General features: G+C 45.0%; 1 protein-coding gene across 6 annotated transcripts; it reads right to left on the bottom strand.

Annotated features, from left to right (window-relative positions):
• Positions 1–325: 325 nt before the first annotated feature.
• On the bottom strand, positions 326–23,392 carry CAPN10 (calpain 10). 6 transcript variants are annotated; one of them, XM_054040666.1, is made up of 15 exons: positions 22,172–22,431; positions 20,797–20,873; positions 20,511–20,706; positions 17,508–17,639; positions 16,810–17,006; positions 14,229–14,446; positions 13,694–13,835; positions 10,723–10,889; positions 8,814–9,097; positions 6,584–6,786; positions 4,962–5,014; positions 4,759–4,844; positions 3,945–4,144; positions 3,461–3,506; positions 326–1,175 (listed from the first exon to the last, which is right to left on the bottom strand). In XM_054040666.1, the coding sequence occupies exons 1-15, from the start codon at positions 22,172–22,174 to the stop codon at positions 1,146–1,148; spliced, it is 2,034 nt and encodes a 677-aa protein (XP_053896641.1). In that variant the 5' UTR covers positions 22,175–22,431; the 3' UTR covers positions 326–1,145. The 6 variants fall into 6 exon arrangements, with proteins under 6 accessions (XP_053896641.1, XP_053896639.1, XP_053896640.1 ...); XM_054040664.1 differs by lacking the exon at positions 22,172–22,431 and adding an exon at positions 23,360–23,392 and having other exon boundaries at positions 4,759–5,014; XM_054040665.1 differs by lacking the exon at positions 22,172–22,431 and adding an exon at positions 23,342–23,375 and having other exon boundaries at positions 4,759–5,014.
• Between the last annotated feature and the right edge of the window lie 1,018 nt (positions 23,393–24,410).

The following is a 24,410-nucleotide window of genomic DNA, read 5'->3' as shown; positions in this document are numbered from 1 at the left end:
ATTAAGGGTTTGGTGCACTTGGTACTATCTTTTATTGTGTCACCATCCCACTAATCTCCACAAAAATATATAGTCCTCTATTGATTCCACTTCTGAAAAGGTTCTGTTTCCAACTCAGCTCCATGCAGCCTAGTTTTTTCGGTTTCTGAAGGAAAACGTATAAAAGTCAACGTCAGAGGAGAATCTAGTTCTGCTTTTCAGCTCCCACTTAGCGGAAACCTGGGGACTCCAAAAGATTGCAAAGCTTGCCACAACACAACAAATTAAGCTTAAAGAAACACAAAAAGATTGAAACGATCAATGATATTAACAGAAGACCTTTTAAACTCTTTAACATCACCGTATATTTATTAAAGAAAACACAATATCTAAAAAAAACCACACTTGAGTAAGAAATATTTTAACAGGAATTAAGAAAACAACATTCTGGTTACTAGTAACAAAAATACTGTCTTATATGGCGTTTCAAACCAACAGCTTTGCAAAAGTCATTTCTTCCTTTCTTTCCAGGTGTTCACATGGTGTAAGACAAACTCATCTAAACTCATCCTTTCCAAACTTACAGTTTCATGACAAACATTCATTGCAGCAGGGCCATGATAAAGTGCTCTGTAATAAGACTGGCAGTGATCGATATAGATCTGGTCTATCCCTCTTCCAGTGTACTTTGTTGGATCCTAGTCTTTCCTTCCTGAAAAAGGAACTCCAGTTTCTTTCCCCTACACGCCTCCTATCCTCCCCTGGTCTCCTGAGGTTGTTTTGTAAACTTAGATATTCTTCACCAAATGTTCTTTCATGATGTACACAGATCACATTTTTTTCCTGCTTTAATTTTAGAACTGCAGCTTGAGTTAAAACATGTGCACATATCCTTTGTCCATATTTTTGAAGAACTGAGGTATAGCATTAAGTCCAGTTGTATGTCGCTGGTAGTAAAACATATGGAGGGGACGAATGCTCATCAGGATGCATGTGGTCAAGGAGGTATCTTTTCAGAGAGGACGTCACCAGGCTGGAAGTCAGTCTGAATGGAAAACCACCGGGCTCAGGGTATTTTCTGGTTACTTCATTTCAAATTGAAAATAGCCAAAGGTCAGGCTTTTCTAGTCTCTCTATTGTTATGATGTTGATGTGAGAATTCCAAATTACCTTTTCATCACAGCTGTAAAGGAGACCTGCAAAAAAGAGGCTGAATTGAAGCTATTTCATAGGTTAAAACCTGTAGCTTGTAACATGTTAAGAGTCTCAGGGGGGAAAAGATTGGCAGATATGCCTTAGCTAGACAGAGAAAAGGAAAATTCAGGAATTAAGGCCATGTATCATTACACATTCTCTTCCTGATACACTTAAATAGTCTCAAGGAAGTGATGCAAATCCCATAACTTCAGTACTTTGGAACTAGACTGAACAGAACCCTAGGAATATACAATACAGTATACCACTGGCACTAGCTCTACATCTCTCTCTCAATGCCATTGTCCACTTGTCCCAGTGCCTGAGACACACAACTACCTGAATGAAAAGCAAGTGGTGAGGCTGGTAGGAAACAGGAAGACACTGCGTAGTCTCATAGTCCTAAATGGACTCGTCACCATTCCTACTCAACCAAACAGCAGCTGTAACCAAAAGTGCTTTAATATTTGATTAACAGGGAGACTGCACCTTTTTCTTTCAGATGTAGGCCCAGTACAGTAAGTCATGTTTCCGTCTCCTTCAGGCTAAACTACTGCAGTGTACTCCACCTGGCATAGACCAGGAAAGGCACATAGTTGTTTAAATACACAGCAGCCCACTTTTAGGTTAGGCAAACTAACAAAACCACATCACCAAAGTGGTCTATGCTCTCCACTGGTTCCCCTTCAAAAACCTGAACTGCTTCGAGGTTCTAGTCTTTATAACCTTCACCCAGCTAGGACTTCTTAGACTCAGAGATCACCTCTTTCTGTATCTTAGCTGCAATCAATGAGGAGATTGTGCCTGTCATCTCCAAACTGAAATTCTCAGGAAGTTTGAAGCAGGGTATTCTCAGGGGAGTGCCACTGTCACTTTACCCTACCACTGGACAGCAGGGTAGGCCCAAGTCTTACTACCCTTAGGGAATAATGTAAGAATCATCTCTCTAGATAGGCTGTTGTTACTGAGGGATGGGCCTATCAACGTTTGCCCTAGAGACAGGCAAGAACCACATCTAAGAAAGAAATGAATAATGAACAAGAAATGGAAATAATGCTATTATTTCTTAGGTGTTACAGCTCCTAGATTCCAAAGGAATGGCCACCATTAGAAATGTACATATACATTTCCATCTCTAATTTCTGGGAAATAAAAGTCCAGTTTTTCGTGTGGTTTTGAGGACAAAGTATAATCACTGGTCACCACAACCTCGAGCAAGAAAATTAGTAAGCCAACTGATACCTGGTGTGGGTGTTTTTTTGTTTGCTTTTTGTTCTGTGTATAATTGGCCTCTTTCCCTCTTGGAGGTTTTATCGGGTTGGTATTTGTCTTGCCTAATAAGTAAACAGTGTTATCAAGAACACTCTCTGATTTAAAATGCAAGTCAGATTTTAATTTTAACACAGTTGCAAAAAATAATATTTTTGGATCTTTTCCCCCCTAAAATAAAAATATCGTAAGTGCCAGGAACTCAGAACTCATGCCCAATCCTGCAACAACATTGTGCACATGTGTAATGGAAAAAAAAAATCAGTGAAATGTTAAACATGTTGCATTTACTTGACCAAAACAGCTCATAGCCCAATGTGATTTATCATTATAGCATATTGTGTGTGCAAACAAACACAAATGTAGACCTACTAAGGCGTGCAGGGCAATCATCTCCAGGTTTTCCCTCCTCTTTTTTCCTGTATTAGTAGTATTAATTTCTAAATATTGCAGTAGTGCCTAAAGTCCCCAATACAGGTCAGAGCCCATTGAGTGAGGAAAAGGACTGAATATATAAATAAAATGATAAGAGTGATGATGGTGACACAAAGGGAGAAGAATACAGTTAAATATATGTATATATACACACATACATACTTTATGAATATTAATAACTTTTAAAATGCAAATATAAGTGTCAATTATCGCCATAAGCCCATCACAGCAATTCGTTCACCAGCTTCTCACAGGCTTTACAGCAGAGGTGGGTATTGAGGATGGATTTGAAGGACTCAGTTTGGCTTTATAGATCATTTCAGAGAGGGGATTCCATGTGTATGAGGCAGCATAAGAGAAGACAGAGTTATACTATAATTGCTACTTTGCAGACTGGGAAAACGAAAAGAGAGGTTTACTGATGTGCCCAAGAACAAACAGTTAGCAATGGAGTGGAATTAGAACTTTCAAATTCCTGTCTCCCAGTCCCTGGTGCAAATGATTAGCTAATGTGTATCTGTTTGTCTCTCTGACTTCCAGTGTACCTCAATCTCAGTGCCACTGAAATTCAAATGCCACCTACTTCTTGCAATATTTGTCCAAGGGTCTCCTGGCTCTGAATGCGTTTCCTATTTGAAAAGAGAAGAGAAAATTACTTCAGTGCAAAGCATTAGTAGTTTCCTACTGTCTCATCTCCCAGGAAACTCTACCTGTCTCTCTCAAGATCTAACCTCCCTACTTCCTGCAGACCTTAGATCAGAGCCTCCCACAGGCCTAACCTACTTCCTGTAGTTCCTCTTTCTGAGGCCCAAGTGTTCATCAGGTTAACACCGATCCCCTTAGTATCACCCCTCAGATGGGGGGCTGGTAATTATGGCACAGATGGATCCAGCCCTTGTTCCCTTAAAGGGCCAGTCATCCCAGTCACTCTGTGGTAGTGGTACAAAGACATTATAATAAATATGAAAACATTACTATTATAAAGGATTGTGTAGTGTTGTCCTATGCTCTGTTACATGTGAATTTAGAAACAGTGTAAACCCAAACACGTACCTATATATTTTTACCTGTCTATTTTGGTTGTTATGACCACCGTGAAATTGCCTTCAGTATTAGGCAAGTACGTTGAAGGTACAATTACATAATTCCCTGCAGAGAGTCGGCACAGTTGGCTCACTTCCTGTGAGTAGCAGTGAGGTACACAGCTAACCAGTGGCTCCAAGTGCAGAAAAGAACAAGTATGTGGTTTCCAACTGCTGTTAGGCACCTGAAGGCATTAAAATAATTTCAGATCTCACACCTTTAAAACAAACCAGTGTGTTCCATAAATAATCCACCCCTCCAAATACACATCCTATTTCATATAACGATCACTGTTTGTTCAGGATCTCTTATCAGTTGACAGGAAAAAAAAAATGTGTTGCGGGAGGGGGGCAGGAGAGATTCATGCCCCATTACCAAGATTGGGTCTTAGTCACGAAACATTCCAAACCGTTTGCATCTGTGCAAAAATGAAAAAAAATCCACTCATTTTAAAGAAGTGTATAATTTAACATAGAGTTAACTAGCTATAGTCTTAGTGTTAAATAAAACCCTTCAAATGTTCAGAAAATGGCTGCTGCATGACTTCTAAACCAGAACATGACAAGGGTTCAGTGAAACCAGAAATGCGGTTGCTATGCTATCCAATCATGCATTGTAATACCATACACTCTACTGTACCTGTGAACTAATACAGCTCAAATGTCTACTTGTATTGGCCCAAATGTAACCATTTATAGGCTGCATTTCCATTCTCCAAGGTAAGAGGCACCTGAATAAGTGATGGATTTAGTTGATTCTTGTAAATGAAACAATCAGATTGACTGGGGTAAATCATACCTGGAAGATATGAAACCCTATTGGAAGACACTTGCTATCTTGACAGTGCTGACGGAGGGTGACTTTCATGCTGCGCTCTTCTGTTCCTGCAGGGACGGAGAGGGGAAAGCAGGGATTGGTATGGAAGGAGTGGAAGTTCCTGCTACCTCCAGCACTTTGGCCGTTTTTCCAGCATCCCTGTAGCTGCACAGTCTCCCATTCACCTGGTGGGAGCTCTTCACAGAGGGTAGCATCAGTGGGTGGCGGTTTTATCTCACTATCAGATGTAAGACAGAAAGGGAAAGTAGTGTACAAAAGGTAAAAGATTTCCATGACTGCAATTCACCATCCTTAGTGCTCAGCTGTCAAACTATTGACAAATACTAGTAATGAAATGTGTGTCAAGAAATGCAAACTCTTGACAGTCAAGCATTCCCATTAACTGTCAATTCAATGCCAATCATTGCCACGTATAAATATAATTAAATGCAAAACCTGAACATTTGTGGAAAAGAGAAAATAAATACCATAAAGTAAAAATTAAGATCTCTACAGCACCTTTAATCTGGCCACATTGCACAATATAAATTTAAAGTATAAGCACATTAAAATATGTATTTAAGAAATAGCAATAGAAAATACAACATGCTGCATTAGTTTATTGATTAAATTTCTTTTGAATTTCCTAACATTGATGCATTTAGTTTCTTAACCTTAACGTTCCATGAACTTACATTTTTGCATTTAATTTCCCTAAGGTTCCCCCCACTAAATAGGGCAAGGGAGAAAAAGAAAGAAGGAAATATGAAAACAATGTAGCTCTCAGAGTCCTTCCCCACTACCCACAGAGCTCCAGAAGACATCTACCCTGGATGAAGTGAGCACATCACAGAACTGTGCAACATCCAAGATGTACTGATGCCTGCAGTAATTGTGCAGCAGTAAGATTCTTGTATAAAAACACACCAGACCCTGGATGAAGTATATTCTCCACAATGTACACACAGGAGGTTGGGGTGCAGAAGGGGGTGCGGGCTCTGGGGTGGGGCTGGGGATGAAGGGTTTGGGGTGCAGGAGGGGGTGCCAGGCTGGTGCCAAGGGATTTGAAGTGCGGGAGTGGGCTCAGGGCTGTGGCAGGGGTTTAGGGTACGGGCTCCGGGAGGAAGTTGGGATGCATGAGGGGATTCAGGGTGTGGGCTCCAGCCGGGCGCCGCTTACCACAGGCAGCTCCTGGTTGGCGGCGCAGCGGGGCTAAGGCAGGCTCCCTGCCTACCCTGGCTCCACACTGCTCCCAGAAGCGGCTGGCATGTCCAGCCCCTAGGCAGAGGGACCAGGCAGCTCAGTGCGGTGCACGGCCAGCGCTCACAGGCGCTGACCCCGCAGCTCCTGGCCAATGGGAGCTGCGGAGCCGACAGTGGGAGTGGGGGCAGCATGCAGAGCTTCCCTGATCGCCCCTCCACCTAGGAGCCACAAGGACATACTGGCGATCCGGCGCTCGCAGCTCCAGCCCAGTTGCAGGGGGGCCGCTGAGACTCGGGGCTTTCGGCCCATAGCGCAGAGACTTGCTGCAGGCCGGACAAAATGAAGAGGCGGCCCGGAGGTTCCCCACCCGTCTATAGGAAGGATTTCAAACATCTCCGAGACCCCATTCAAAGAGCCAGGAGACGTGCACGTTATAGAGCCACACTAATTACCTGAACTCAAAAGATTTAGCACCTTCTTTACGTGTACCTCTCCTAACCATAGTTCAGGTCACAGCAAGCCCTCGTAAAGGGTATAATGCTTTACATAAACTGTCAACAGGGTTTTTGTGGGATTTGCTACTTCTCTTCCTTTGCGAACCTACCTGAGGCAGATTCTCCCCGTTGAGAATACACGAAGCAGAAAGTCGCTCTCTGCATCCTTCAGAAAGGTGCTAGGGACAATAAGGTAATAACCAGGGGCAAGGTCAGAGTGCAGATGTACTTCTCTGTCATAAGAATGACAAATGGTACCTACAACCGGAGGAGCAGAGAGGGTCTTTGGTAGGTTAAACCGCCTCTTCTCCACCTAAAATAGACACATAATGTAGCATAGCATTGTAGGAAAATTGACAAGATTATAGCGAAGTTAAACTGGGTCAAATATTCAGTTAACAAACCCCAAATCCATAGCACCATAAGTGTGTGTTTTGCCATCTGGCAGACCATGCACATGGTCAGATATTTCCAAACCTGTCTCGAAGGGTCAGATTCAGGATAGCACTCATGAGGGTCAGCAATTCGGGGTGGAGAAAATGCTTCCCCCTTCTTGTGCCCTTGAGCAGTGCTCAACAGAATTTCACTGGGGACTGTAGTCCCTTTTCTCACACAGCTTCCCTGTGGAAGTTAATGCCAAAAAGGGGGCAAGAAAGGGTGAGGTAAGTACAGGGAAATGGTCCACCATCTCACCCATGCATCAGCCAATGGAGCAGACCACACACATAGCACATTACACCATCTCAAAAGGCCACAGAGCATTGCTCCGGCATATTTATCCTGGGAGTGCCCAGGAAGAATTCTGTCTCAGCTAGAATTGCTCGTAGGGATATCAGTTACAAACCGGCCCCATGCAGAACCGATCCAGCATGCTTCAGGGCAGAATTTTGCCCAAAGGAAATACAAAATTCTGATACATTGTTGTGCTTTCATTCAGAGTAGATTTACCCAGGAGCCAACATGGTCAGACCATAAACCATGGGAAGCTCTCGTTTTCCATGCAAAGTTCAGTGGTGCTGAACCTTGCTCATGTACAACAGCTACTTTTTCAAACAAATACTTTTTGGGGAAATCTCATGTATTCTCAGGGCAGGTTAAGGCTCAGCAACTACCAGAGCACATTTTGTAAAGTGAGCAACTATTATCAAAAAAAGTGAAAACAGTTCGTTTTAATTTGCTCTCTTCAAAACAAAAACAAACAAACAAACAAAATGAACAGGCTGGAGCAAACCAGGCCCAGACTGAAAACCTGTCTGCCACGTTTCAGCTGAAATGAAACGTTTTCAGTAAAGGGCAAACATTTTAACTCTTACGCTTTGTTATACCTAAAATATTGTGTAACAGATCTGTGGGGAATTAAAGGAGATTAGGAGAAAAATACTGCTCATACTTTGAGTTAAAGAGTTTGGCCTGAGCATCAGTAAAATAAGCCTTCATCCACTACTAATTATGTTCTTGTTTACAAAAGTAATTAAGAAGAAAAAAGCTGTTAGAAGATATTTTCATAGTGCAAATTACACTTGGAGGTGAAATTATATTAATGAACCCAGGGGCAGATCACTGTGCAACTGGCAAGCATAAAAACCCATTTCTGAAGTTTTTGAACACCTCCATGATAGCCTGAGTATGCAAAACGGAGTTGCACAAAATTGCATATACAAATGAGTAGAATTATTTTCAGTTGTACTAGGCAGTTCTGAAATTAGTTTTCTTCCTATGCACATTGTGTTGCATTCTGGGTACACACATTATTATACAGAGTTTAAGAAACTAGAAAGAACCCAGAGAAAAGCAACAAAACAAGTAGGGTGGTGAAAGGACTGACTTATGAGAAAAGATTAACAGAGATTTTAAAAGATTAAAACATATATAAGAGGTGATAATTAAGGGAGGAACATAACAGTACACAAACATGTGAAGGGTGTAGACACCACGGTGAGAGAAGAACCTCTTAGAATAGTACAAGGGGGCTTAACTAAGAGAAAGGAGTCGACATTAAGAAAGGGAAAAATTAGGCAGATTATCAGGAAAAACTTTCTAATACTGCAATGTCCTGACTGGGGGAACAGTCTCCAAAGAGAAGTAGTGGAAGCTTCACTGCTTGGAAGGTTTAAAAATAAACGGAATAAAGCCCTGGTAGATGTACGATAAGCAACAATCCTTCAATGACCCTGTGAGATGGGGAGGCTCGTCTAATAGGTCTTTTACACCACTGACTTCTATGAACAATTGACACATGGCATTGCTATAGCAAATGAGGGACTATGTCAGATGCTCCTGTTTTTCTGGAAACTTTTCTTCTTGGCCCAACTAGAAGTTTGAACAGTTACCCCTAATTACCTTCCAGATATGCAGTCCCACAGCCTGGTAATTCTTCCCTTGAATGCCTTCAGTCAGAGATGAACCTTCCTCTGCTAAGCGGGTCAGATTCCGAGTTCTTCCAGCCCAATCAGCGCAGTACTTCCTGGGTTTCTGCAGAAGAGCAATGCACACCTCACTCTGCTCACATATCCTCAGCCAGAACTTGGGGTTAACAGGGAAGCTGTTGTTGTTACGGCAACCACCTGCAGACTGGCCTTTCACCCAGGATCCACAGAGATGCTGAGTATGACTCAGCACTTTCTCTAATAAAGAAAAACAGGTAACGCACATCAGCATTGGAAACAATTCATTTTTGTGGCTCAGGAGTCTCCAGACTGACTGCATTGCTGTGGCAGTGCCATTTTCTGTGAGCTAACATTCACAGCCAAGGTATCCCAAGCAAGTCAGAGTGGGAAGCTGAGGAACTTTATCCTTAAAGATCACATGCAGAACTATTTCTACAAGTCTGAAACCTCAAATTTGTCTCCCAGTTGGAAGAGATCATTACAGGGCTCCCCAATTAAATTTTCTACAGGAAAGGACTAACCCCCACACCAAGGGGCCAGACGTAGCAAACAATTCTTCAGCCTGAAAAAAAGGCTTTAAAACTCCTGTGCAATCTCCTTCTTTCCTCCCAGCCGCAACAGACACAGGAAAGGCCTACAGGTTGGGAAGGAAGAGAGTAAAATATTGGTATTTCTGCTTTTAAATATTTTACATCTGATATTGCAGCAAACGAGGACAATAAAATAACCTAGATAGAGACCGTCTCATTTGCAAACATGAGCTGATGTTAAGAACTTTACAGCAAGCGTAGGTCGGAATTCCAATTCGCTACTCCATAGATCATCTTGAGGTGGGATGAAGGTGTAACTGCAACACCTACACCTCTGGGGTGTGGAGGAGCAGGAGGAGGAGCACTTACTACACTACTTAATGTGACTTGAATTCAGCAAACAATCTGTATTCCACAAAGCACTTAAGCACATGATTTAATACTTTGGTGAATAGGAGTTGATGTACAAACATGTTTACATATTTTGCCAAATCGGGGCCAAAATGCCTTCTACTGGTCTTTCCCTGGAGTAAGCACAGAATCATTGAGATGAAGGGCAAAGGAGAACTTGAGGAGTCATCAAGTCCAGCCTCCTACATTGAGGCAGAATTACATAAACCTGGCTCCATTCCCCAGGCTTCTGTTCCTCCGGTGCTGTTCAGATGACCTAATTCAGAACCGGATTCTCCCCCTGTGTGCCAGAGTTTGTAGATGGCATCAGCAACTTATCTCCCCAGGCTTCAGCTACTGCACTGTTCTCCACACAACCTAGCTTGACAGTTTACACTTCTGTTTTACCCCTTCACTGCGCTGCCTGTGAGCTGGACTCCAGCTATCATTCCCAAACCTCCTGATGCCTAGGCTGCATGGAATAGTGCATGGAGTGTGCACTGTAACCAGAAGGGCTAGAAACATTTTTTTAAATGAAAGTTGAGATTTCGGAGCATAATTCTATAGCAGGGAGGTCAGCTCTGCAGTAATCTCCACAGCCTCAAAGTATGCGAGTCCCTGAGCTTTGCATAACCATTGTCACTTGCAACTCTTAAAATTATTGGCAAATAAGGAAGAGGATTTTTCCAGTAAATCAGAGAAATGCAGAGAAAGCAAACAGTTTATAAGTTTAATTTACTTACCAAGTCGGGGCCAGTTCTGTTCTCCAATCTCACCCAGAGTACGCACTCAGTGCATACTCAATAAAATTTGGAAAAAGTTTTGGAAACCACAAAGGTCTAGTGCTAAACAAGTCTAATTTTGGCCCTTTTTAATTCAAATCAGACTTCCCCATTAAACTAATCTGATTTGTTACGAATAGTCCCTTTGTCCACATCGTACCTGTATAGAGACTCTGAAGCTGTCCATCTTCAGTGACTGGAAATCCAATGGTAATCTCATCAAACTCCTTGAAAAACTCCTCTTCCTCAACCCAGAATTCTCCTTCCTGGATCTGGGAAAGCAATTCTGAAGCAACTACTGGATCCAATTGGCTCCACCCTTGACCACTGCAAATAAATTCACAAAAGTCAATGTCTAGGCTGTTCGCTCACACTCCCAATAGAGTTCTACAAAAATCTTCTATCAAAAATTGCTTAGAGAAAAAAAAGTAGTTTTTCATTTTACTGTTGTGTTCATCCATACATTTCCTCTAGTTATTAATCATTGGGACTGGAAACAGAAATTATAGATAGGCAATCTCTGTGAAGGAAGACCTAGAAACCAGCTAAACCAAAGAGTAAGGGATTATAGAACATGCTCCCAGGTAAAACAGATAACTTATTTACAATGAACACTGAACAATGTGAAAAGTACTTGTACTTTTGTTTATTGTTTGTTAGTTTTTTTTAAATCAGGTTTTAGAATTTGCGCATGATGGAAAGAGGAAGTGGAAAAAAAACTCCAAACACAAAAAAGTGGTTCAACAAATAAAATAAAATATGTCTGTTTTAGAAGGGTTTTCTGGAGCCACTTACTGAGTCCCTTACATCAGCGACACACCATTTCCATAGAGCAGTAGGGCAAGAACTTTTTAGCATGTTGGCTTCCAAGTTACTACAAGTTGAAGATCTGAGCCACAACTAATTATTTAGGGTCCTACTAATTGCTGGGCACCTTCAATTCCAATTAATTTTACTGAGACTGAAAAACATTCTGCACTTTACAGAACAGGGTACTACAGCTTTAAGTTCTTTGAGGCAAGGAGTGCGTCTTCCTTTATGTGCTAGACACCGCATAAAAGAACACTAATTTTTAAATTAGGCTAACTTTTTTTTAATGCAGTGTTGTTGTAGCTGTATTGGTCCCAGGACATTAGAGACAAGGTGGGTGAGGTAATATCTTCTACTGGACCAACTTCTATTGATGATAGAGAACCTTTTGAGCTTACATAGAGCTCTTCTTCAGGTCTGGGAAATGTACTCAGACTATCACGGTTAAATACAAGGTGGAACAGATTGTTTAGCATAACTAGTGACGAGCTGCCAAAGTCTTAAGAACCAGTTCCCTACCAGTTCTTCGGCGGCACACCCTTGACTCACTCTGGGTCTTAGGCTCGCCACCGAAGTGCCGCTTATCAGAATCACCGAAGACCCGGAGTGAGTGAAGGACCCTCCGCCGAAGACCCGGTAGGGAACCGCCCTGTGAGTACAAGCCCCCTGTCCGTCCGTCCCCATCTGACCCCCACCCACGTCCTGCCCCCCTCAGAACCCGCAACCCATCAACCCCCCATGCTTCTTGTCCCCTGACCACCCCTCCCCCCCGAGACTCCCCAGGACTCCACCCCCTACCTAACCCCCCCCCCCCCCCCCGCCCTCCGTTCGCTGTCCCCTGACCACCACCCCAGAACCTCCACCCCCTTATCCAACCCCTCCTCCCAGCCCCGGCCCCCTTACCATGCTGCTCAGGGCAGCGTGTATGGATGCCACGCAGCCCACTAGAGTTCGCAGCCCCACCCCCTTACCATGCCGCTCAAAGCAGCAGGAGCTGCCCAGGAGCAGTCCAGAGCGCTGGCGGCACGGCACGCTGAGGCTCTGCAAGAGGTGGAAAGGCAGGGGAGTGGCCGGGGGAGCCTCCCCAGCCGGGAGCTCAGGCGGGCCGGATGTCACCCGCGGGCCGGTGTAACGACAGAAAAACCTCCCTCTCCCAATTGCTCACCCCTTTAACAACCGGTTCTAAACCGGCTTCTAAATTTAACAACTGGTTCACGCGAATCGGCTCCAGCTCACCACTGAACATAACCAGTTAATACATATTTCAAGGGACCATTCAAGTGAAGTGGCCTGATAACACACCTTTTCAGCCACAAAAAGAAAAATAAAAAATCTGGGGGAGAGGGGATTAAGTGAATTACAGACAACAACTATTTAAGTCAGTGGTTTTCAACCTGTGGTCTATGTTTAAGGGGTCTACAAAAGGTAGACTATGAAAATAAAATTTCAGATCAAGAAAAGGCATTTTGTTTTTCTGATTAATCAAAAGTATGTAAATATCCCCAGATCAAAACCTGGAAGTGTTGTCATTACCATACAAGTCCACTGTCTAGCACCCTTTCTCATACTGCGTCAAATGTTGTGCTGACCATGTGCAACATGTATAGTTGAATTCTGTTCAGTCAGTTTTCAGTCTAAGACGTCTATGGGAGGGGTCCACAGACCACAGGTTGAATTTCCAAAGGAGTCCGCAACTCCACTCGAAATATTTGTAGGGGTCCACAAAGGAAAAAAGGTTGAAAACCACTGATGAAGGTGAAATGAGACAACCACTATGCTCTCAGAAGAACTCAGACAGAAATATGATAAAAGACAAGCACCGTACCATATCACCTGTGGGTGAACACTTTTCACCAAGTGATCACTCTATATCTGACCTCTCAGTCCTCATCCTCAAAGGAAACCTGCACAATCCCTTCAGAAGATGAGCCTGGGAGCTTAAATTCACACATTTTCTAGATACCAAAAATCACAGATTGATAGCGTATTACAACAATCTATAACCCATTTAAACTCCCCACCACCACCACCACCAAAAAACATATTTCCTATCAATGTATCATGTATTTGGACATCTGGATTGCCAGACCCAAAGCCTCAAAAAATTAAGACCCACAAGATCCATGATGATGTATGTTGAACTCATAAAAAAGGTTCTATGAAATAAGGCTACCGTACTCTGCAACTCTTCTCTGTTGTAGCCTATTATGAATACTATTCTCAGTAATACACACACACACTATGTGCTCAACACAATAAATATCTTCATCTTTATGGTAGTACCTTAAAAAGAGTATTCTAAATGAAAACAAGCCACTTACCCTTCCCTCCAGTGTCCTTTCCAACACCGCCTCCCCCAAGGGTTTCGTATCCGTAGCAAGATGATTTCCTTGCCCGAGACTCTGGAGAGATGAAGCATATCTGAGACAATAAAGGCATGAAATTCTCCCAGTTCACTGGCACCTGTACAGGAAAGATAACCATCGTTAGGAAGTAGAAAACTACCCAGCATTCTTTTTCAAGGCAAGAGGTAGTAAGCTCTCCATCCACTGTGAAAAAGATTCACTTTCTACTGAAGAAAGTTGCTACAAGTCCACGGCTCTGCCTGTGAACACAACGGATGAACATGCAACCCACACTGTACACAGAGACAAATAACTGCCTGGTTTATGTATCTATGATCAGAAGAGTGAAGAGAAATGCTGATCACCAGAATCCCTAGAAACATGCTAGTTAGCTTTGAGTATCCATAGACCAGTGGTGCTGAAGCACTACTTTCCCTTACTTTTTTCCTTTTATGGGAAGAGAGACAGAGACAGTTGCCATGTTTAAGAATCTCTGGAATGCTCATATTACCTTGCCTGGAGCTGAGGACTGAGCAACTTATCACACATCGTTCCTTCAGGTTCATCAGTCTCCTAAATACCATCTTCTCCAAAACTCTACCAGTCCTCTCTCTTTCCATGCTTCTTCCAGGGTCTTTTAGGGTCCATCTCTCAGCTAGACCTCCAGTCAAGTCAACTAAAGCATCTGCCACTTGCCCTGCCCATAGCTGCTCATAAGACCCATGCACCCTACAAAAAAAACAAACAAAAAAACCAGTGGCACATATTTCAAACTTTACTCCTAAAATGAACATCATTTTGTCTTTATTTTAATCACACATATGTCCCCACTGGGAGCCTGACGTTAGTATGACATAAAAGGTACCACTGCAGCTGTAGAATATTTAGGCCATCAGACACCTCACGTATTCAACAAAGTATCTAGGTGACTGCTGGTGCCTCTGCTATGATTCTGTGAGGTACCAGAGGACCTTGTGCAGATGGTGATGGGTTTGTATGACAGTTTCATGACAAGTGGACACACACACCAGTGTAACAGAGTGTTTTGAGGTGAAGGTTGGGCTCCACCAGGGTTCAGTGCTTAATCTATTACTATTCATGACTGTGATGGACTTCACAAGTAAGAAAATCCAAATGGAAGGTGGTCCAAAGTTGATGTATGGAGACCATATTGCACTAATGGCCGATAGTTTCCTGTTCCTGGACCAAATCTTCTGCACTAACAAATTATGGCCTCAAAAGGACTAAAGAAAAGACTGAAGTAATGTGGGTGATTCACATGGGACCAAAATAGATTAATATTAACATTGAGGGCCAGCAACTAAATCAGGTTTCTGCATTCAAGTACTTTGGTGGCTGGTTAGCAGCAAACAGAGAAGTCAACAGAGAACTGTGCGTGAGACAAAACTTGCAAAGATAGGTGGTGTGATTTATGATAAGCATATGCCCAGACTATTTAAGAGACAACTATACAAAACTTTGGTAAGACCAGCTCTTCTCTACAGATCAGAGAAATGGGTGACCGATGAGAAGCACTTGAGAAGACCTGAAGTCATTGAAATGAGATGTTTGAGGGCAGTGAAAGAGGTGACATTGCTGGAACACATGTGGAATGAGACCAAGGTCTGCGGTATCAGACAGAAGCTGCAAGAGAGGAAGCTGAGATGGTATGGGCATGTTTGAAGGATGGATAAGGAAATCTTTTTAAGGAGACATTTGGGACTAAAGTTCACAGGCTGCGAACAAGAGGATGGCCAAGAAAACGGTCAATAGACTGTTACGGGAGGATGGAGTAGATATGGAGTGAGCGCTGGACCAGCAAACCTGGAAAGACCGATAGGCTACCTGATGGGAAAAGGGAAAGAAAAAGAAAACATCCAACTGCCTTATGGAAAGCTTGATACAATCCTTTCCTGTACAGAAACTGCTCACTGCTTGTCATTTGCACCTCATCATCATAGAATTTTCATCACCATTCATGATGTACAATATAGTTAGTAATGTTTAAAAAATAACGTTTCTAACATACCTCCCCTTAATATATTCTTTGTTTGCTAAACACAGTCAAACTAGTTTTTCCTCCCACCTGTTTTATTTTGTGGGATCAGGGAGGTTGTGTTATTATTTGCGGTAACTACAAAGCAGAGTGAATGAACACACTGAAAGAGTACTAAACCAGATTCATAACATTTCTGTAAGAAATGGTCAAAACAATATTTACCGGGCAAACCAACAGTAAGAAGAAAAGGTTAATGTGCCAAAGGTGCCTTGACAGAAACATGTACCTTAACTTCAGCGTATCTACAGCTAGCTGGGTAACTTCACCTTAAAAGGTGTTTGTCCTCTGATGGGGGCTAAACAAACCCTTCTCTAAGATCTTGTAACAGTTTGGTGTCCACCTTATCCAAAGCATTTGGTCTCTGAACTGCTTTGTCAGTCTACACTGTATAGTGGGCTGAGATCGTATTTTGCTGCTTGTTTTATAAAACAATGGCCCCACTATCAAACACAAAACAAAACAACAACAATATTCCAGGGTCCATAACTCCTGACAAAACCAGCAAATGAGTGACAAGGGATGGTTAGGCAGCAGTATGCAAGAAAGAAATATTCAGAGCTTGAGCCTCAGCTAACATAAATTGTCGTAGCTTCATTATTTCAGTGAAGCAACATATATTTTCAATAGCTGAAGATCTGACCGTTGATGTCTACCTTAAATCTTCTCAAATAATGCAATAGGGAAAACTTTATTTCGGTCTTACTAAGCTAGGTGATCTGCAGCTAGTAGCTAGCTGAGCATCACTGCAATCTATCAGCTGCTGGGTCATTATAAAAAAAACTCTTATTTTTTCACAATTCCTTTCAGTAAGAAAATCTCACCCTGTGTGAGGGTGGAACTGTATCTGGGTGATCCAGGGTAAACTCTGGCAATTATCAGTTTATATACAGTGAAATATAAAGAGTTCAAGTCCTAGAGAGGGCTCTGGAAGCCCACATGGCAGGAATGCAATCCAATCAAACAAAGCACTATGTAGAATATGTGCTAGTCATTACTACAATTTAAATCTCCTCCTTCAATGAAGTTCACATACTTGGCATAGACCTTTTCCAGTAAGGGAAGCCAAAACACATCTTCTGTCTGACACTGGGAGAAGCAGAGTTTACCACCAAGGCAAGGCAGGCGATCATCAATGGTTACCTCCACCCAACGTCCAAATTGCCAGACTTGACAAGTGAAACAGCCTGTGTATGTCTCATCTGTCCAGCTGGGCTGACCTGGAGGAATTACCTGGAAGAAGACAAAGCAATATTAACAAAATCAAGACAAAACAGGGACTTTCTTTTGAGGAAACCACCACTTAAAACATGGTCAATTGCAGCTATTCTACATCATAGCATAGATAGAAATAATGTCATAACATCAACGAGTAGAGACAGAGCATCAGAGTACATCATAGAAGTTTCATTGAGTTGGAAAAGGCTAGGGAAAAATAAAAATGTTAACGGAGCATACAGGAGAATCCGCTAGGACAGTGGTTCTCAAACTTCTGTACTGGTGATCCCTTTCACATAGCAAGCCTCTGAGTGTGACCCCCCCTTATAAATTAAAAACATAATTTTTATATATTTAACACCATTATAAATGCTGGAGGCAAAGCGGGGTTTGGAGTGGAAGCTGACAGCTCGCGACCCCCCATGTAATAACCTCGTGACCCCCTGAGGGGTCCCGACCCCCAGTTTGAGAACCCCTGTGCTAGGACATGAAACATTACAAGAAGCTGTTCTATACCTTAGTTAGCAGGTATTTACTCTTCTGCAAAGCAACACAGGCACACAGAAACCAACAATCTCCCAAAATCCCTTGCTTCACTTGCACCTCCTGTGGATTGTCTGAAAACAATCGAGGAGCAGAACAAATTTCCTAAAATAAAGCAAACATTAAGGTTAAATCCTGCATGACAGTCTAAGCCAAACAAGTCTATGTTTTGTGGAATCGGATGGCTCATGAGACAATTAACACAATAAGGGGCGTTCCACCTTTCATTCCTGTTTGAATACAGCACAGGTTACCATTAACTGAGAGTTGTAGTAAGATGAGGCCCGGAAACATAACCTCTTGTGTTAAAGGCCCAGTCTGAAGCCTGAACCAAAGTACTTCCATGCATTGCTAAGCAAAGCTGGGCTGTGAGCCAGAGGCAGGTCCCACTCACAGAAGTTGGCAAGAAGAGGGCTGCTAGAAGCAGGTGCATCTTAAAGACAGGGTCAAAAGGACGGCGTGATGGATAGAAACAATATGATCAAAGGAGGAGACAGCCCCCAATGAGTCATGGGGCTGTACCTCAATACATCAGTAGGGATGAGTAATCTGTCCTGTAACTGTATAAAAGTAGGTCCTGGAATGCGCATCTTTGTCCAGCCTAGGGGGCAGTGGAAAGTCCTGCCACTGACTGAGCTGTGTCCATTGTCAGGGGACATATTCGTAGTATGTCCTGTAGAAACTATTACTGTGCTTCATTTGACAATAAACCTGGCTCGGGTTCCTTCGTACCTTATCAGAATCTGTGGTCTTTGGGGGTTCTCTCGGGGTCTGCTGTGTCAGCTATCTGCGCAGAGCTGGGGCAGCACCCAGAGGGAACACGCACGCAGCCGACTGTTATCATCGAACAAGAGCAGAGCACCACACCGGTAGCTACTGACAACAAGAGTTGTTACAGTATGACTACTATTCAGTAGGTGACCTATGTGAAATAAGTCTGGTGGGTCTCAGTCCAGATCTTGGTAGATAGATTCCATCATCAATAATACATTACTATTGATAATCTCAGCAAAGAGACAAGAAGTGAATGAACAAAGAGAGAAATAACCCACTCCCTAGTAGCTGTGCAGGTCACAACTCACAAGCAAGGTTGAGGTACATTATCAGGACAACATAGGATGCAAGCTATGAAAGAATTCAGCATCCCAGTACAAAAAAACCCAAAACCCTTATCTGGCCAAGCAAAACACGGTTTGCCATTGCTAAGCAAGCTATTGAGCTAAACTGCAAAACAACCAATTAGTCTGATATGATCATAGAATCATAGACTTTAAGGTCAGAAGGAATCATTATGATCATCCAGTCTGACCTCCTGCACAACGCAGGCCACAGAATCTCACCCACCCACCCACTCCTGTATCAAACATGTGTCTGAGCCATTGAAGTCCTCAAATCATGGTTTAAAGACTTCAAGATGCAGAGAATCTTCCAGCAATGTTGAAATTAAGAAATGGATCTCCCTTCACTTTTCTTGTAAACATTACAGAGAGCAGGAAATTGAATGAATTAGCCCTCCTGAGCTGATGGTTTGCAACTTTTCTGTTTGGCTAGCTGAGCCCCACACTGGGAAATATGCTTATTAGTTATTATTTGTTTTACCATATGGTCTAGGAGCCCCAGTCATGGACTAGGACCCCGTTGTGCTAGATACTGTACAAGCAAAGATCAAAAAAATGGTCCCTGGTGCAAAGAGCTTACAATCTAAATATACAACAAGAAACAACAGATGGATACAGAAGACAAGGGAGTACAAGGAAACAATGAGACACAACAGGCGGTAGTCCCAGCACACCAGCAGCTTGTCAGGTTTTTGTCGGCAAAGGAAAGTAATTAGAAAGCTTTGCAGTATTTATGGTGCGCTCCTCCCAAGCATGATGGGCAAGCCCAGGAGAAGGCACAAAGGTGATAGTTTGAAAATTTAACAAATGGGCTATGGAGATTGGCATCGACATTTCAATACCGAATGAGAGATGATTGGGTGTGTGTGTGTGGGGGGGGTGATAGGGCATAAAGGCCTTCAAAACTGAAGACAAGTAGCTTATGTTTGATGAGACAGAGAAGGGGGAGCTAGTGGAGGGATTCAAAGAGAAGGGTGACATCGTCAAAGTGACGAACTAGAAGAATAATCTTTGCAGCAGTATTCTGAATGGATATGGGAGAGGCAAGATAGCATTTATCAAGGCCAGAGAAAAGGATATTGCTCTAATCAAGATGTGAGATGATGAAAGCCTGCATGAGAGTTCATCTGGGCGGATGGACAGGAAAGACAGTATGTTTGAGATGTTGTACAGAAAGAATGGGCAAGATTTAGACATAGTCTTGACGTGAAGGCCTACAGAGAGGCCTGACGTGAAGATGACACCCAAGTTATGGTCCTGAGTGACAGGAAGGATGGTGATGATGTTCACACTGACTGAGAAAGCTTGCGGGGGAGGGGAGGGGAGACTAAGAGCTCTGTTTTAGCCATGTTAAGTTTGAACTGATGGCTAGACGTCCACAAGGAGACTTCAGAGAGATAGGCCGAGATCTTAGTCTGGATAGAAGGAGACTGATCTGGAGTAGAGAGGTATTCCTGTGAGTCTTCAGCATAGAGATGGTAGTTGAATTTGTGTTTGCAAATGAGATTATCCAGGGATAAAGTGTAGGGGAAGAAAAAAGGGAAAATAAACAATACTTTGTTTTTTAAGAAGGCCATTAAGTTATCATATTCACCACTAGTGACACAGTCCTAAAGGGAAGAATCACAGGTGCCAAACTTAGTCAGACTTGCTGGGTAAACACATTTGATACACAGAGTACTTTAGTCCAGGGCTCTCAAAGTGGCCAGAGATACAGTTAGCCCAGCAACCATAACACACTACTTTTGTCATTTTTGTATTTCAGAACCATACAAAGAACTAGAAACAGTAACTGAACACTGGTTAATGGAAAGTCAAATTTTGTTAAACCATTAAGCTAACACATCTCAAAACTCACCTGAGGTCTCAGCCAGGAAATCTCCCCTCTGAATTGTGATAGTGGGGTGGAATAGTTAAAAAATAGGGAGGTGTCGCTTGCTGGAAATGTGGGGTCTTTGTAAAGATTTTCTTTTGTAGCTGACTGCACTCTGTCTCCCAGCATTTTCAACACAACTGAAGCTCTGTCGGCCTCTTCCAAGACTTTACGTCTCCAACTGAAATCTATAAATTAAAATGAACCAGGAATCATAACTTTGGAAGTAGGTGAGAGAGGCTGATAAACTCACAAACGAAAAGTCACTAACCGTTTCCACTTAATCGCTTGAACCATATTAGCTGAAATCTTAGTCAAAACCAGTCGTTGGCCATGAAGAATCCAATACTGCAAAAAAAGAACACATCAAATGGTCTGAGTAGTTATTACTCCTGAGGGCATTCTGTGCCAGAAAAATAAAAATTCTGCACACAGTATTTTAAAATTCTGCAAATTTTATTTGTCATCAAATAAATGCAGAAGCTCCAGCATGGCAGTGGGGAGCACAGGCCACTGACTATACGAAGGTGGGAGATCACCCTGCAGCATTCCCACCCCCAGGACATAGACTCAGTGGTGACACTGCACCTGACCCAGCACAAGGCCTGGGCCTACCCCAGAAACACCCTGGGGCCCTGCCCCTCTGTGCCAGGTGCACCAGGTGTGGGGCAGGCAGGCTCAACCAGGCAGGATCCAAGTGTGGAGTGGCTCAGTGTGGGGGGATAGGAGTCTATGTGGGACCATCTGGGTGCAGGCAGCTCAGTGGGTGGTCTAGGTGTGGGGGGGATCTGGATGCACAGAGGCTTGTGGGGGGGTCCAGGTGCAATGGGACTCTGCAGGGGCTTCCAGGTGAAAGTGGTTGGGGCTCAGCGGAGGGATCTGGGGGGGCTCAGCAGGGGGATCTGGATGCTGGGGGAGTGGGGCTTGGTGGGGTGGGGGTCTGGGGGCAGCTATCTGGAGGTCAGTGGTGTGGGAATCTGGATGTGGGGGTTTGAGTGCAGGGGGTCCGAGTTCAGGGGTGGTTCAAGTGCGGGGGGGGGGGGGGTCCAGATGTAGGGGTTGAGGTCTAGTGTGATAGGGGCCAGGTATGGAGGACTAGAGGGGTTCTGGTGTACCGGGTGAGAATGGCGGGGTGTCTGGGTATGGGAGATCCCAATGCATGGGGGTTGGAGGGACGGGGGAGCAGCTCCCCATACAGTGACCCCTCCCCCCCACAGCTGAGGAGCAATGGGGGCAGGAAGCAGGGGAGGATGCTGAGCTTCCTGCAGCTGGGGGAGGTTTCTGGGGGGTGAGTCTGACACAGCCCCAGCCACTCCTTGCAGAGGAAGAGGAAATCCCGTCCTCTCCTAGCAGCTGATCGCTCAGGGTAGGAGCCATTGGCTGGAGTGTCCCCAGCCCTGCAGTGATTTACTTCTCCACCAGCTGCTCTGGGTGCCTGAAATTATTTACTTACGCAGCTATGGAGTGGTGTGTGACTGCTCTTGCAGCTTCCCTTTGCTTCCCTGTCAGAAAGTCATTTTTCTGCAGGGAAGCAAAGAAATCTGCAGGGAACATGAATTCTGAGCACACGCGGTGGCGCAAAATTCCCCCAGGAGTAAATTATCCCAGTACAGCCTGACACCTTCCTCTCATATAAGTAATCTCACCATTAACTGACAGGCCAAACTAGACAGAAGTATGAAATAGAGATAAACCTCACTGTGAGTACAGACACCTGCTACTGCTCAGGATATGATCTCACAAGATAGTTGGAGCAATACTCACTCCCCTCTCAGTCATGCCCTGTTAATCCCCCTCTCTACGCATGCCTGGCCAGATGCCTCCCCAAAGTTTTTCTCCTAAAACTTCCAAGACCTTCCCCAACAAACATGCCAACCCAGACCCAACCATCACAGTCCCCCCTCAGACCAGTCCATCCATACACATTCCCCAGAGACCTGCCTGCCTAGATTTCTTACACAGGGCCCCTCGCAACTGCCCTCCCAGATCCTTTCCCCTCAGAACCCTCCTTCCGTCCCTCCCACCCAGACTCTTCACCCCCCCAACAGTTGCCTAGACCCCTCCCCCCCACACCCGCTCCCAGACACCTGCCCCCCCCACAGCCGCTCCCAGACACCTGTTCCCCCGACCGCCGCTCCCTGACCCCTGCCCCCAGCCGCTCCCAGACACCTGTCCCCCGACCCCTCCCCCCCCACTGCCGCTCCCTGCCCCCGACCCCTCCCCCCCACAGCCGCTCCCTGCCCCCCGACCCCTCCCCCCCACAGCCGCTCCCTGCCCCCGACCCCTCCCCCCCACAGCCGCTCCCTGCCCCCGACCCCTCCCCCCCACAGCCGCTCCCTGCCCCCTGCCCCTCCCCCCCACAGCCGCTCCCTGCCCCCTGCCCCCGACCCCTCCCCCCCACAGCCGCTCCCTGCCCCCTGCCCCCGACCCCTCCCCCCCACAGCCGCTCCCTGCCCCCGACCCCTCCCCCCCACAGCCGCTCCCTGCCCCCTGCCCCCGACCCCTCCCCCCCACAGCCGCTCCCTGCCCCCTGCCCCCGACCCCTCCCCCCCACAGCCGCTCCCTGCCCCCTGCCCCTCCCCCCCACAGCCGCTCCCTGCCCCCTGCCCCCGACCCCTCCCCCCCACAGCCGCTCCCTGCCCCCGACCCCTCCCCCCCACAGCCGCTCCCTGCCCCCTGCCCCCGACCCCTCCCCCCCACAGCCGCTCCCTGCCCCTCCCCCCCACAACAGACCATTCACATCCCCTCCCTTCAGGGTTCCCTTCCCACAACCCAGCGCCCCGCCCCGGGCTCTCAGCTCCCATCCCAGGACCCACCCGCTGCCGGCCCGTTACCTAGGCTACATCCGGCCCGCTCTACCCGGTCCGGAAATGGCCAACTGGACCACCAGCCAACCAGGAGCAAGGATCGGAGCACGTGACAGTGTACAACCAATTACAACCCCTCTAGGCAGAGACGCCTGATCCTAGCTCCCCAAGAGCGGCCGGCGAACTACCGATCCCAGCATGCACCGCGGGGCAGAAAGACTACAGCCCCCAGCATGCATTGCCAGTGGGCTCTCTCTCTCTCTCTCTCTCTCTCTCTCTCCTCCCCCACCCCCTACGTGGGGTACAGGGAGTGCTGAGGTCCAGGCCCTCTGCAGTTGCCTCTTGTGCAATGTGGCCAGTTCCAGATGCAGGGAGCCCTTGTGCTGGGGGGGGGCGTGTCCTTCAGGCTGGGGGGAGTTTAGGGGAGTCACCTGCTGAACAGATTCCAAACTGGCCAAGAAATGCAGGCAGCCGACCCCTACACGCGGGAGCTGCACGAGGACCTGCTTTGTCAATGCAGTCTCCGTTGGTCGATGAGCATCAACGAACCGTACTTCAGAATCTAATTTTTCTGAGGTCATAATGTAATTATGTAGTTCATAACAATTGAATCATTATTAAACTAGTAAAGATACCAACGATAGACACACTCAATAACTAGAATATGAAAGAAGTGTATAAATATGCAGACAATAGCCACACCCCCCACACACACACACTTCTTCAAAGGGAAAAACAAAAATCAGTGCCTATGCATTAAGCATTCGAAAATCATGAGTTAGGCCCCAAAGTATCACAAGATTGGCTTTAAAAGCATGATATTTAAAAAAACATAATAAATGTTGGGTTCTTTTTCATGGCCTAGTTTCTGAGCCTTTTCATTATAGTTGGGGCATGTTTTCAAGACTCTTTCTCCAATAACAAGGTTAGAAACTACGTTTGTTTGTTTTTGGTTAATGAACAGTGGAGATTTTCAGAGATTACCATGACTCCAAGAGGTGGGGCTTTAACACAAAGCAGGTATTTTGTGAGACCCCTGGCACTTTGGAAAGTCAGTGCCTGTGCCCCCTCTTTGCTC

Source organism: Malaclemys terrapin, chromosome 9 (genome assembly GCF_027887155.1).
Source record: "Malaclemys terrapin pileata isolate rMalTer1 chromosome 9, rMalTer1.hap1, whole genome shotgun sequence".
Classification (NCBI taxonomy): Eukaryota; Metazoa; Chordata; order Testudines; family Emydidae; genus Malaclemys; species Malaclemys terrapin.
Note: the sequence above shows the minus strand (reverse complement) of the source record. Positions and strands in the feature narration are given on the sequence as shown.